Below are 15,019 nucleotides of genomic sequence, written 5' to 3'. Positions count from 1 at the left end.
TACAGACTGATATCAAAACCAGCTTGAATTCATTTAATAGTTAACTTAAGGAAGACAGCTGATCGATAATTATATTTAAAATTGCAATCTTTAAGAAGCAATTGCATAGTACTGTATATATTTTCCTCTAAATTATGATCAGAATCCACTAGTAGTGCTGCTAAGTACACTATTCATGCCAACGATGTATGACGTTTTAATTCGTGCATCCAAGTTGCGCTATACAATTTCCCACAATGAAAGTCTACAATAATATCACAAAGTCTAGTGAGACACTTACCGTCTTTTCTTTAAGACAGCAACCGTGATGATGTTAACGATGATGGCAATCACACATATTCCGCCAACTGATCCTCCTATAGCAGGTGCATTTACACCGGGACACGATTGAATCTGCTTGTCTGAGGAGTCTGCAATTTGAAAGTCTATACTACTTATAGTTGCATTAATTAGGAACTAAATAACAGATAGGAGTAAGGGCCCCGAGTGGCCGAGTGGTCTAAAGCGCTCTCCGTTACGGATCATTGCCATCTCACCTCTGTCTGCGTGGGTTCGAGTCTCGGATTCAGCCAATGTGGGTATGTGAGAAAGCTTACCAGTAGCTTCTCGTGGGTCGGTGGTTCTTACAGGGGTTTTCCCGGGTTCTTCCTCCACCATTAATACTGGCCGCCATGTATAGCCTATCGTGTGCTGAAAAATAGCGTTAAGCCCTATAACAACAACAACAAAAACAACAGATAGGAGTGTATATTTATGTCACCCTCTTTATGATTTCATTTATCAGAACAATTAGAAAAGGAGAATTTACTTTTACTTTTTATTTGAATAATATATTATTTTGCCACTTTACTAAGCGACGACAATATACTATGGAACCATCATTCAATCCCATCTGTCCTTTTGATGTATTGTAACTCCACTCATAAAAGGAGGTTGCCGATATGACCACGTTTTCAAACCCCTGTTGATACTCCAGTAAGATAACATAAATGAAAGCTTGATCAAAAATAGTGCCGTTTTGTGACATCGTTTCCAAATTACACAAACTTGTGATCAAGAACACAATGGCTGAGGGAAAGGGTGTATTTCTAAATTATATGTGTTCAAAGATACGTCGTTTGCCTTGACTTCATAAAATATTACATCATCCCAAATAGTGAATGTGTAAAGCTCAATTCAAAGTAGAGCAAACACTTTACTGGAACAAACCGTAAACTACCATCATGCTCCAATAGTTCAGATATATAACTTCAAATGGATAAGTGTTGTTACCAATTACCTAGCCCTGAGGTAAAAAATAGTCTTGATTGAACTGAAAATTATCAACAATACAGTTTCTTAAAATTATAATTCTAGTACAGATTATACAAAACAATAAACCTTCACGCATAATTCAGTTTCATTGTGGATCTCACACAATTATAAGGCATGGGTAATATCATTAAATAAAGAATCTAGTTCTGGTCAATACCATATTTAAATTGATAGCGCAAATGTCAACATACGCAAAGCAATAGAGCCATGTAAAAACGGCATTAATAAAGCAAAGCACTGTTTAATCTAGCCGGCAAAACATTTCACAGAAGTAACAAAGATAGTATATTTTAGTCAATGTATTTTCCTCTCACATACTTGAAGATGAAGCCTTTGTATGGGTGAGTCAGCATAAATCATATCATTACATAGTTTGTTCTGAGTGTATACTCCTTGAAGAGGAATATCATTTTGTTCCTGAACGCGTATTGTGTAAAGATTTAAGGGCGAAATATAGACATAACTATTTGAGAAAAAGAACTTATGTGGTTGACTTTCTAGATCTTACAAGAACCTAGAATACGAGAATTTTAAATAATTTAGCTGCGCACATTGATAAAGATTTTAAGCATATACACTGAGTTGTATATTCAGTTATCTTGGACATGTTATTAACTGACGTTTGAATGCAGTTTTGAATTTCACATCTGATTTTATCTTCACAATATTACTCTTAATACGTATATATCTCTTTCTCCCTACGGAGATACTTTGTGAAGAAATATGTTCGTTATGTTTGTTGTAATGTATCTGCATGCATAGCTAATTCCTATCTTGCTATCTATTTCGTATACTGTACATATAGATGGTAATATCTTTGTGTTTGTTGTAATATCTGCCATTTCAATTCACCTAATTAAAAGTGTATCCTCTTGGTCAGTTTGGGCTATTGTAATTAATGAAAATCCCCTTCTGGAGTAGCTGGGTAAGGAAGAGCGACGTGAAGCTGCCGGGTGTGCTATAAATTTACAGTTATAGCACATTCACAAATCTACCAAAAGGGAATGAATGACAGAATAATTCAAATGAGATCCCACTGTCTGGATAAAAGAAATGCGCCAATGCAACTGGACATCCTTTGAAGATTATATGTACTTAGTTCCACCCACAACTCTCCCACTACATGTGAATATCAAGACCGTTTTTATGAGAACAATGTTGCCATACAGACACTTCCTAATAATATAGCCTTCACCAAAGTCAGGATGACTGTCTAATGCAAATTCAGAGGTTGTAGGAATGAAGACTAAGCAATAAGAAAGGTGGGATTAAACCGAATGAATACCGAAATGACATGAAGAATGTATCTGTCGCTTTTGAATATAATCTACGGGCCACAGAGATGAATAAACTCTCCAATACAGAGTGCTGAGAGGGACATACTGTTAACCGACAAAACAACAATACATTCAAAGATAGGCAGAACACTACAAGAACCCTCTCAATGAACAATCATATATCTCTGTATGCGTAGATAATTGGTTGACTGCTCCAGGTGGAAATGAATCTCGTTTGCTGATAATCCAACACGACTGAAACTTTAAACGCAATTGATCTTCTGTCAGAGCACTTGGTGCAGATGCAATACTAGCAGAAGTCTTCAATGATGAGTTTCGCACATAGCGACGAGGCTGACCGAGCTCTTGTAGTCAATGTGGACTTGGGGAATTATACCAGAGGTATATAATGATGCACCATTGTCCATTTTTACCAGCGTAAAATGCAACAGGCAATCTTACGACAACCATCGGGACATCGCCTTGTTTTCAATAGGCGTCAAACAATAAACAAAGGAGGTCTGCTGAATTGCCCTGTGCATTACATTGATGAAAGGTTTCTGCCAGTCAGTGTAGCTTCAGGAAAGGACAAAGGGCCGCATAAACATACATGGTGTTTGCAGCTTGTCAACTCCAAGAGAAAAGTGAGGAATAGAACGAAACATGTACACAACATTCATCGACCTTACAAAAACATTTCTCACAGACAGCAATTTGCTTGTACATAAAACTTCATCATGATGGTTCGGCAATTCCATATCACATGCTCATCAATGGAGTCAAGCAAAGGTGTGTGTTAGCTCTGAACCTATTCAGTAGGATGTTCTCTGTCAGGCGTATGCATACACCCTTGACCTTGACACTGGGATTAACATGAAATAGCAGCTTAGCGGCAAGAACTTCAATTTGAGGAAGCTACAGGCGAAGACTAAATTACAAATGACTGTTCATGACCTCCTATTTGTTGATGACTGTTCCTTGAAGGCCAAATCTGACTCGAACATGTAACAGGGCATGGACCATTTTGCTTCAATGTGCGATAATTTGATCTCAAAGTCAGTATCTAGAACACATAGATGAAGTCAATCTGCACCCAAGAACACTTACGTAAAGCCATTCAACGCAGTAAAAGGCTTAACATTAATTACAGTGAATACATCCACCAATCTCGCCAGTACAGGGTAAAATTAAATCTACATGAAAGATGAAACAAACGCCAGTAAAGATAAACCAAGTGTAGACTTTGTCAGACAATGTGCAAAAGTGTTGGAGCACAGAGGCATCAGTCTAAATAAATACTGAAGGTGCACAATGTCGTTGTATTGCTGACCCTGCCACAATCTTACGAAGTCTGAATGGTGTACAGACCCAATGCAAAGAAGATGAAACCTTATTACATGGGCTGCTTGATGAAACTGATGAGCATACTATGGCAGGACATGGTCACAGACACTAAGGATCTTACACGGTCAAGCATTCCAAGCATCCACACTATGCAGATGAGATCAAAGTTGACATTGGAAGGTCACATCTTCAGGATGCCAGAAGAGCGACTAACAAAGAATATCTTCCACGGCGATCTGAAGGAAGGAATGCAATCTATGGGTGGTCAGAAGGAACGCTTCAAAGATTCCCTCAAGATATACTTGAAACACTTGAATATTGGCCTGAGTCTCGGAAACATCTGGTACAGGAGCGCTCCACCTGGCGCAGTCTTTTCCATACTTGAGCTTCAGACTTTGAATAGAGAAGAATTTCAGAGGCAATGCAGAAGGGTCAACATCGTAATTCTAAGAACTGCAGCACGTCCTCTGTTAAGCAAGCAAACCCAAGCGGCATCTCCTGTCGTGTAAGCCACGGATAGTTCAGAGCACCTATTAACCTTATCAGCCACTCACGTACTCACGCAAATTAAATGAGTTAGTAATGCCATAGGCATCTTTGAATTTGAAGGACGAACAACAGATGATTAAATGTTCATGCAATTATATAAATTGTTCAATTTTGTACAAACTTTTAAACATCTATTTCCAAGACATGTCCTTTAGAAGGGTCATTGTAGCAAAATTAAACAAATGCTACAAATGAAATCGTGCAGATATATTTGTTTCTACATATAGGTGATCTGGTTTGCTTTTCATGCCATTACAAAAATATTCCAATTTTGTACATATTTGTTCACTTTGTTAGCATAATTACGGAAACATCGCTTGAAATAAAGAGACTAAATTAGTTTGACATTTATTTATATGTAAATGACTTGAATTAGATGTTCATGCCATTAAGTCAGTTGTTCATTCCCTAAAAGCAGTTTATTTTATTCGAATTTTTTAAAAACAATTTGACTGAATATTTTGGTCTGAAGTTAAGGCATATGACTTTTACAAACACGAATCTAGTAGAATGAACTATATTGCCTTTTGTATGTAAATAATACGATGCTTTTATATTATAAATATAACAGTTATTTTGCCTTTGCCAGACAAAATAGTTTAAATTTCCCATTTTTCAAGGGAGCTAGAAGGACATTGTTATAAAGAAATATGAAATATTTTGATCTTTTGGGATATCTTAATTAGAAATAGAGTTAATGAAATGGAATGAGAAAACATTGAGACCTTGTACTTTCTGGCCAAACTCTAGCTAATAGTAGATCTAATAATATTATTATTTTCAGCCAAAGATATATATAGCTCACTTGTTTTCAACTTTGAAGAAGATAGATTACTTTGAACATTTTCTTCATATTTTACTGATTCAATTGATACCCACATACCATTGCAATAATTTATGACAAGATAGTGTGAAAAACTTGCACCTTTACGACACCCGCGAATTCTATTACATGCTACAGATACATGTGTACAAATAAATCAATTAAGATATTAAATAAAAAGTATGTCGGAACTGTCTTAACTATGTTTACGAAAACGAAAAGAACTAGTTTAACAATTTTTTTCTCTACTCGATGAATTTCACAACATCGATAACACCGGCCGTGCGCCTATTAGGAGCAATTGTTGCTATTCAAGTATTAGCCGCAGTTTTATTCCTCCTTGGCTTTGCAAACAAACGGATCTAAGAAATTGATTACCAGAATAAGTTTCAAAATTTGTAATGTTTTTCATACAACTCTTAACGAAATAGATAATTTACACCTTAATATCCGAGGTGAAGCTTACTTATGCTACATTAAGAACTGAACGGTGTATATCCGAGGCACATTCTTGATTATAATATTGTAAAATTTCTCTTCATGCAAAGGTTTCTGTAGCTTGAAGCACAAAATAACATTTGTACCGCATTTATTTTATATCGTGACATTTTTCTATTATAAATATTGTATATTTAGCTCGGCTTGATATATTTTTAGGATTTATATTGAGTACGATTTATTTACTCCACGAAGAAATTCATTCTCTTGAGTGTTTGATATTCCAGCTTTTTATTTTGATTGAATGCACTGGAACGTCAGTTTTAAATATACTAGGTGCGTACCATTTGGCAAATTCGATGGATAAGATTACAGACTGAATAACGATAAAAATAACACTTCGGAATTATATAAGGAAAGCTAAACCTAATAATCCATCATTCGATGATCCTGTGATAGTAGAATACTCCCACAACTTTATTTACTTGTACTGAAGATAGTTTACAAACGATTTTATCTGATTTGGCATTTTTATTTTAATTTGCCAAAGAAATGTGACATACCAATTTTACATGTTTCTCCACGCCATCCACATTCACAGCCATCTATACACTTTCCGTCTATCTTTGAACAACTACTTGTCCCTTTCAAGCAGTTGCCGCATATTTCCGCACATTCACGACCGTATGTTCCACTGTCGCACCCTGAAAATGAATTAATTCCAAAATTACCTACAAGTCGATTTTTGTACGTGAGTAATGATGACAAAGAATACTAATTGTCTTAAAGTTTGTTTTAAATTTCACTCAGTTGAAGAATAGAATGAAACAATACTCAGTTGAATAGATGCAACAACAATTAGAACCATTTATACTTTAATAAAGGAGCATAACGCATGCTTAATTGACTTCATTTATTTACTAATTTCTGTGTATGAACAGTACGAAATATCTATTCATCCTCCAACAGTATATTTCAGCATTTAATGTACTGCTCGCCAATAGCTTTAGTCTACATAAAATATTTTATCATTTTGCTGCTTCTTTTGCTGACTCGTTGTATTTATATCAATAACTCTATAGAAAGTAGTTTTTTGTTTAATTTTAAAGGCTTAGTCAGTGGTGGAACTGAAAACTTGACCGAACCTGGCAAATTAATTGAAATATCATTCATCGTCTGACTGCCGATCCGAATTGTAATATATACACGTAAACACTTTGGTTGAGAATTTAAAATGACTGAACTTCAATAGCGCTATCGCTTGTGTTGGCAGAGGTTAAATTGTTTTATCGTTTGACGTATCTAATAAAATGAACGAAATGTTTGCATCGTCATGAATACAAAAAATAAATTTTGTTTGTATTTGTTGATCTGCATAGTACACAGCAGTTTTACTCAAACTGAATGAACCCGTTGATACAAATATATTTTTCCCGCCACGCTCCAGATCGCTTGAGGAATTCGAATGTTCATTGATAATATTTCCGTATATAAAGGGCCTTGTAAGTGCCTGCTGTCACATTATATAACTAACAAGAGATTGAAAGTGATATTCCCATAATACCTTTCTGTCTTGAATATGTTTTATTTGCATTCGGGATTAACCAACGTATATCTGAATTCGTTTATGCTAAGTACGTGTTAACATGGTTATTGTATGCACTGCTAACTCAGATATGATATTTTTGGGCTTCACTCTTTTAAATTGTCTTAACAAGCAGTTCAAGACCAACAATATATGACCATTGCTTAAGACTTTTAAATTCTTTGCAAGAACGAAAGTAATACATAACTCGGATTAAATTATACAAAATATCTATACATTCAGAAACAAAGAAAGATGAAAAGACATTCACTGAACACATGACCCTCACCTTCCAAACACCCTCCAAAAGGGATGGAATGAATAAAGACGTCTATGTCATAAACGATAGTTGCACGACCAATATTTCGAACGAAGGAAAATAAAGGCAAAAAAAACAACAAATCTGCGATCGGAAACAAAAGCCACAAAAATCAATGGCCAACAATAAATAACTTAATAATAATTAGAAAATGAAATAATAAAATAATAATTAGAAATAATGAAAATAATAATAACGACCTCTCATAATTAGTGTGTACTCAAACATAGATCGTTTTCCAGGCTATTACGTTGTGAAAAGGTTTGCTTGACTAATTGTAATTCAGGCATGTCGTGTGTAATGCACACAAAATAGCTTATAAGTCTTATTATCGCGGAAAGAAAGCAAAAATGTATTGGACTGTTTACAATGAGCTATAAATATCCTTGTACACGGCAACGAAATGAACCTTCCGGATTTTGTTTAAAGGCCCGTCCATGCTCATTTATATGAGAGATAAAGTTAATAATGCAAACAAATTGTTTTTGCATGAACAAAATGAAACACAAGCCGTAAATTTAAGTAGAATCAAATAGGTAGTTTTTTGGCTTAGAATTACTTATTAATTCTCATATTTCTGTCTCGGATGAATTGCAGGTAGATTTCCTACATATTCGTCAACATTATTTACCATGATACAAGCACTCTCGCCAGGCTCATCCTAGTAGCCCTGCCATTGATCATACGTAATGAGATAAGTAGGTGAAACCAAAGTCGATTGACATGTCGGAAAAAGTCTTTTAGATCGGATGGTCACTAGCACTGGGTTTGGCAGACGTTTGAGGGACAATGATCAAGATAATACCTATATCCAAGTTAGCAAAAGAGGTGAGTGCCATTGTGATATATATATATATATATATATATATATATATATATATATATATATATATATATATATATATATATATATATATATATATATATATATATATATATATATTTACGCTCGCGTAAGGACATTTATGGGATGTGTGCTTGGGTCTACAATTTCCTGCCAGATTTGTCGTGTAACGCGCTGTCAAGGGCCAGTATATTTAAAACTTTCAATCACGTGTTCTGCCCAGCCAATCGCAATGTTCTCGCTCCGGCAGCGCGCGGAGGGATTCTCTGTTATAGAGACTGCGGCGTCAGTTGAGCCAATTTCCTTCTGGGGTGCGGACTTGTTTCCTTTACCTGTAGATTTTTTTCTCCATTGTTATCGGTTCACTTTGTTAGTTACCTTCCTCATTTCCTGGAATTTCGACCGAGTCGAATCGTCCTGGAAGTTAAGTATTTACTTACATTAACTTGTTTCCATTCCACAGATTCTGCTAACGTTTCTTTTGTTATACATTAAGTCACACTCATACTGGGTCATTCCATCTGTAAAAGCTTGCAGCATCATTTGAAATCAGAAATAGACGATCTATTGCGTCCCGATTTTAATATTCGGCGTTATTCTAAAATTTATATGCATGGTGTTGGGGGCAGAATAGTCGACACAATTATCTGGCTCGATCTCTCTGTTGCACGCAACATTAAACTAGAGAACCATAAAGCTAAACGTAGATATACTTCCCATCGTCTCGTGCATAAAAGCTGTGCTCTTGTCCTTGTGTGGAAGAGTACCTTTTCCATGATTCGCACAATGTGCAGATCGGATAACACGAGCCGTAAATGTCGTCTCTCTCGATGCAGCTGTCCTCTTCGAGATATATTGATAAAATATAAGTCTGAAATTCACGACAATGTCAGAAGAAAGGACTTTTGTAATTTAACTAGCTGATATTACGCTTCAGTTTTGTGTTTTTTGTCAAATTAAGGACTGCATTTTTATAAGAAAAGGAAGAGATGTTTATTTTTGTCAATATATTTCTTGCTTGGATTGATAGACTGAACATAATTTCAGAGGGGTATCAAAATGTAACAACATCATATAGAAGTCGTAGCCCTCAGACATCAGAGCGTAACAGCTATAAATTAAAAATTTTAATGTTCCTGAATTTACTTGGGAGAATTTCGGTTTTCTAGTTTGTTTATTTCTACATTTAAACTTGAATTATATGGTTTTTTGGAATGTTGTAGTCTAGCTCAGTAATAGGCGCTGCACTCAAATGTTGATTAGCACTTAATTTTGGTTCGCATCAACACTCATTGTGTTTCGATTGCTCCATCGGTTCCAAATACGGTTACATGTGTGATGATAATTAACATCGCTATGTAATAATGAAACACCTTTTTCCCTAAAATGCTTATACCGATTGTCGTAGAGTTTAACACGTATACGAGACTGTGTGGATGTCACTGAATATCAAATAGAAACAGGTCATGGTAAGTTCAGTAATTGTCAATATGCAATATTTATGAGCAAAACACTTTTATAACGTTAATACTTGAATCCTTCTTATTGTTGATTGAGTTCGATTCTCGACAGTTTTGGATTGCATCGTCTCGTTGATAACATAAATGTATCTACAGTCTTCACAAATTTTAATATGCAGAGAGAGAGAGAGAGAGAGAGAGAGAGAGAGAGAGAGAGAAGAGGCAGAATAATAAATCATGAAATTTGCCTGAATACAACAATTAAAGTTTGACTAACGTACGTTAAGTTAGATACATTACATAAACTGGAAGAGAAAGTAGTTCCAAAGGTGTACCGCCACTGTGGCGATGTAAATTCTGGAACCATATTAATTTTTAACAGCTCTTAAAGCAATATATGATAAATACTAGTATATTCTGTTTTACGGCTTATTCACACTAAACAAACTCTTTTGCTTCAATAAACGCAACGAACAACTTGAGACTTTCCTCCACAGATTATGCTTTCGACCTCGTGTGCTTTGCTTTGTTTCTTGAGAGACGGACAAACAGACAGGCACACAACATACCGAGAGGCTGGGAAAGGGTCAGTAAGCGACCCTGTACAATTGGCGTCAGTTTCTTCAATAAGAACTATGTGTACTGTGTCTATCTATATCCCTCTCATAATAATCTCACCATTTTTTGCAAAGCTAACAATGTCAATACTACGGAATAAATGCTGCTACTGGTAAGCTACTGATATTATCTTTCAAATCACGACGATTAGTCAGCAGTATGTTGTCTTGAGGAAGGAGGGTATACAATGTCAAGTAATAAACAGACTGACACAATAGACATAGTTCATATTAACGAGTCTCGCTCCAGTCGTGCTTTCAGTGACTTCGCTGAATATTGCCCGACCTTGGAAGTATACTTCCAGTACTATCTATTACCAACTGTTATCATACTAAACTTACACATACCACTATACTCTATAGTTGACAGATATTATTACACTGTTTGACAGCTTTAAAATACATACAAGTATAGATATACAAACAGAACACAATTATCAGCTAGAGACTTTTCTCCACGCATATTACTTTCGGTAATATTCTGAACTCAAGTGATATGTTATTGTAGTTCTACCAGATATGCTCAGAATATTCAGAGTCTAATTAATCTATAAACATATGTTGAGCTCTTCTGTAGCTTCCGATACTTCCGACAACATACCATAAGGTAAGATACCTATTTACTTACACATATACTTTAGGTGTATGAATTAAGGTTGCTACTTCTTGTATTCAGAATATCACATATTCGTCTTTACCCTCTATGAGCTTATCAACGTTTCCCCCAACATAAATAGCTTACCTATGCTGCTGAGTGTTCAAATTGTGAAATACTGGAAATTATAAAATCCTTTCAGATAAATTTATCTGGCTATGTCCTCACGTTGCAAAATATAGTGACGTATACTTGCAGGCGTAGCACATTAGCAGTATGCATTGCCGTTATTACTAAGAACATTATAGTTCACTACTATTCTAAGAAATTCTGGAGTTTTTGAGGGTCGAATCAGCAATTCGAAAGAGCGCAGACTCGAGAAAATCCACATTACAATTTGCTCTACTTAAGTTTCCACCCTCAACTGTTCGGGGATCCGTTGCCCTGGCCTTTGCATAACTTACCAATGCAAAGGCGGTCAAATTAGTTGTCAAGCAATCTATATTGTACTGGAAAAGGAAATAGTTTAATAAATTACATTCCTCTGGCAATGCATACGCGGTCAGATTAAAATTAGGGAGTATTGTCTCCTCTCTGAAAGACATAAAACATTATTCCGTCCATATGTATATATAATATAGAGGAAGGGAAGAACGTTTACATTACCCAATCACATTAATATCCGGACAATAGCGAAGAGGAACAGGGAATGCTTGAGCGTCCAAACTCTTCATATGTCAGCCTGATTGCTTCACGGAATGAATGAACTTCTAATATGAGGATTTGCGGAACAGAAGGATATGCATATTAAAGGATCCCGGGCGAATCAAGCGAAAGTTGTAAGGTTATGCCTGGGTTGACGTGAACAGAGGATTCAGATCTCTCCATTGCTAGGGCGTATAACCCACGTACAAACTTTAATGAAGCATAATGAGCGTTCCCGCCATCTAACTACACCATGTCTTGCATTGAGACAACACGCTCGAAGGCCAACCTTGTGTAAATCGCTCATATTTCATGAGGCAAAATCTTCATGAGTCACACTTGATCCATTCAAAATATTGGAGTATGTCTATTTATTATCCCACTTAGGCAAGCGGACAGCTTTTTGGGATTATGTCTTGCTTTCCTGACTTAAGCGACAAGAAGAGTCTTTAACCACCGCTATGGTGCCCTCGCTACTCCGCAATGCATCTTTTGTGCTCGAGGCCCTGTGCTCATAGCTTGCTACCTTGGCCCCCGCATGCTGCCCTGGGACCTGCCTATCATAGGGCCAGACCTGGTCTCAGCATCTGAGAGTTTATACATGGTACTGCATCTTTGCCTCCCACGACGGAACAATCAGTGAGAGAGAGGAAATATTTATTTATTGGTTGCCAATAGACATTAACCAGTATATATATATTTATTGGTTGCCAATAGACATTAACCAGTATATAGAAACGTAGCTAAGTTGCGTCACTAGTACAAAGTAATCGAAAACAGAAACAATTGTACTTAGAACACACGAACGGCACATGGTACTCCCTCATTCTACAAGCTGATGTTAGATATGTCAGGAAGCAAACATCTTGCATGATAACTGTCGCAGCGAAGATGAAGACGGAGCATCAACTTAGACGAGTTGAACCATGTATAGACTCATAGAGATTCAATTTTGGCAACAAGGTATGCAAGCGTGGCCTTGATTTGAGGAAACTATACAAGTTGCAAAGGTTCTTATTACTGCCAATCTAGTCTCTTATTTCACGCCTGAGAGTGTCTTAAATCATAGAGTTGTATCCCTTGATTGTGATTGGGGCTTACTTTTTGTCTTGAGAGGAATAAAAAAGAAGTTAAAGATGGGGAATGAGGGTGACCTGGCTTAGTTAACTTGACACTTCCCCATTTATGCCTTAAAAATGGAGAATTGTCTAAGTATCGCCATCATTTCAACAATCGAAGCACCGACAAGAACAAGGCATCAGTTAGGAGTTTATCCTTACACGGATAGAATAATGGCGACCTCAGTTGCTTTAGAATCGTGGGCGTCGCTACGATTTTCCAAGGTACGTCCATTCTCCAATCGAGCAGATCATTAATGAAGGATCTCTTCTATCGGAGAGGGGCAATCACAAGTACCCGACTAATTTCGGTATTAGAACCTCAGGAGGGAACGAAAATGACCTTATTGAAACGGCGTTAAAAGCCCATGCGTTTGTGTAATGGACTGGATGGACAAAGGCGGACAGTTTGGTTTCTCCACCAAGTCGTGAATAGTTCTAGTACATTCAGCCTCATAGCAAGCAGAATGGATGGAAGATTGGTCGATGGAGAAACCACTTTGTATGGCTCCGATCGCTTCTCCTTAATAACGAATCGGCCGGGCAACTGGGCACACCGACGAAGGTATTTTCACGCCATAAAGCAAATATTCCGTTATCTTTTTGTCCGTCCCTTTGCTGGAAGATGTTCTGCATTACGACCGTAATATACGACATTATGAGATTTGTTTTCCTTTGGATGCATTCCACCCACGCGTGGGAAGTGTTTCATATCCAGGAGACTAATGTGAATAGCATTCTCTTACAGAACTAACTTGTGGCTGACTGTCGTCGCAAACTTTAGTCGCATGTATAGGTTCCAGATTGACAAACTGACGTGTGAACAGATTAAGATTTCCGGTTGTTGGACTTCTAAGGGTATTCTTTACTCTAGCCACTCCATGCCTTGTCTGATATATATATATATATATATATATATATATATATATATATATATATATATATATATATATATATATATATATATATATATATATATATATATATACATACATACATACATACATACATACTTGCATGTATTTCTGAGTTTAATCGAAATAGAAATATGGTGATCGAAGCGACCGGAGGTCCGGCAGCACAATAGCCGAAGGGTCATCTACAGAGAGTACGTATAAAGCCGGCCGAGCTTGCGTATACCAATACGACCACATAAGTGCGTTAAATACTTAAATAAACTAACAAAACTGTACACCGGGGACAAAGTATATTACCAATTGATGTCTCATGGACAATATCTAGCGGTCCGAAAATGCAAATATTACAATAAATGCACAGTTATATCACCTGTTTAGCTTACTTTACTACCCACAAATAAATAGCGGAAACCGACAATTAGGAATAGTTTTTCTGGATTTTTCAGAAGCAATGTCGACAATTGTAAGATGAATTTAGCCAAATAATATTCCAGAAACGGGTGGTCACCCAGGTGAACACGGTGCAGTAATCTGTACGTGTCACCGTCCTTCGTCTATATTATATAAAGAAGGAAATAATGGGTACTTTCCGTCGTCCAGGTAGAGCTGTATTTGACAGGAAAAGGTTATACCTGTCATATGATAAAATAGGGCCTACCGAGTTATGTCAAGCAGGTAATGTGGTTAGGCTTGGGATCGCTGGTCTGTCATATTCGGTTCAGTGACAGCAAAGAGTAACCCTTAATTTTAATGTGAACAGGTAATATATTTTATTGAGAACTGTATATTCAACACAAACATGTGCGAACTTCTTTAATTATTATTTATTTGTCAGGAGACATGCATTTTTAACAATTTCAACAAAGCAGAGTTAAATATAGACCTGAAACACTTCATATTCAGTTTCAGAAATGTAAGTTATTTCAACAATTCATCTAAGATTTATTCTAAATATGTTTACTTTTTCGAGTTTTCGAAGTTTGAAGATGTGATCCAAAGTTCTAAATGTTACTTTCCATTGCGTTTAATGCAGTTATATCAATTTAAAGATTTCTCATTTGGTTTTGTTTTCGTTAGTTTTGTCTTCATAATATCGCTGTCATATCCATGTTGC

The 15,019-nt window shown here is 36.4% G+C and overlaps 1 protein-coding gene across 4 annotated transcripts in view; it reads right to left on the bottom strand.

The window, feature by feature from the left end:
- The window catches only part of LOC149796700 (uncharacterized), a 70,796-nt gene that overhangs the window by 3,309 nt on the left and 52,468 nt on the right, over positions 1-15,019 (bottom strand). For 3 of the 4 annotated variants that reach the window (XM_089961332.1, XM_089961329.1, XM_089961331.1), the window contains 2 exons: positions 6,309-6,449; positions 281-410 (listed from right to left, as the gene is read on the bottom strand). In XM_089961332.1, coding sequence (XP_089817458.1) covers positions 6,393-6,449 — 57 coding nt within the window. In that variant the 3' untranslated portion in view covers positions 281-410; positions 6,309-6,392. Of the gene's footprint in view, positions 1-279; positions 411-6,308; positions 6,450-15,019 lie in introns of those variants that run through there. The other variant, XM_089961330.1, reaches the window with a different exon arrangement.

Source organism: Sinohyriopsis cumingii, chromosome 6, assembly GCF_028554795.1.
Source record: "Sinohyriopsis cumingii isolate HCF-2022 chromosome 6, ASM2855479v2, whole genome shotgun sequence".
NCBI lineage: Eukaryota > Metazoa > Mollusca > Bivalvia > Unionida > Unionidae > Sinohyriopsis > Sinohyriopsis cumingii.
Note: the sequence above shows the minus strand (reverse complement) of the source record. Positions and strands in the feature narration are given on the sequence as shown.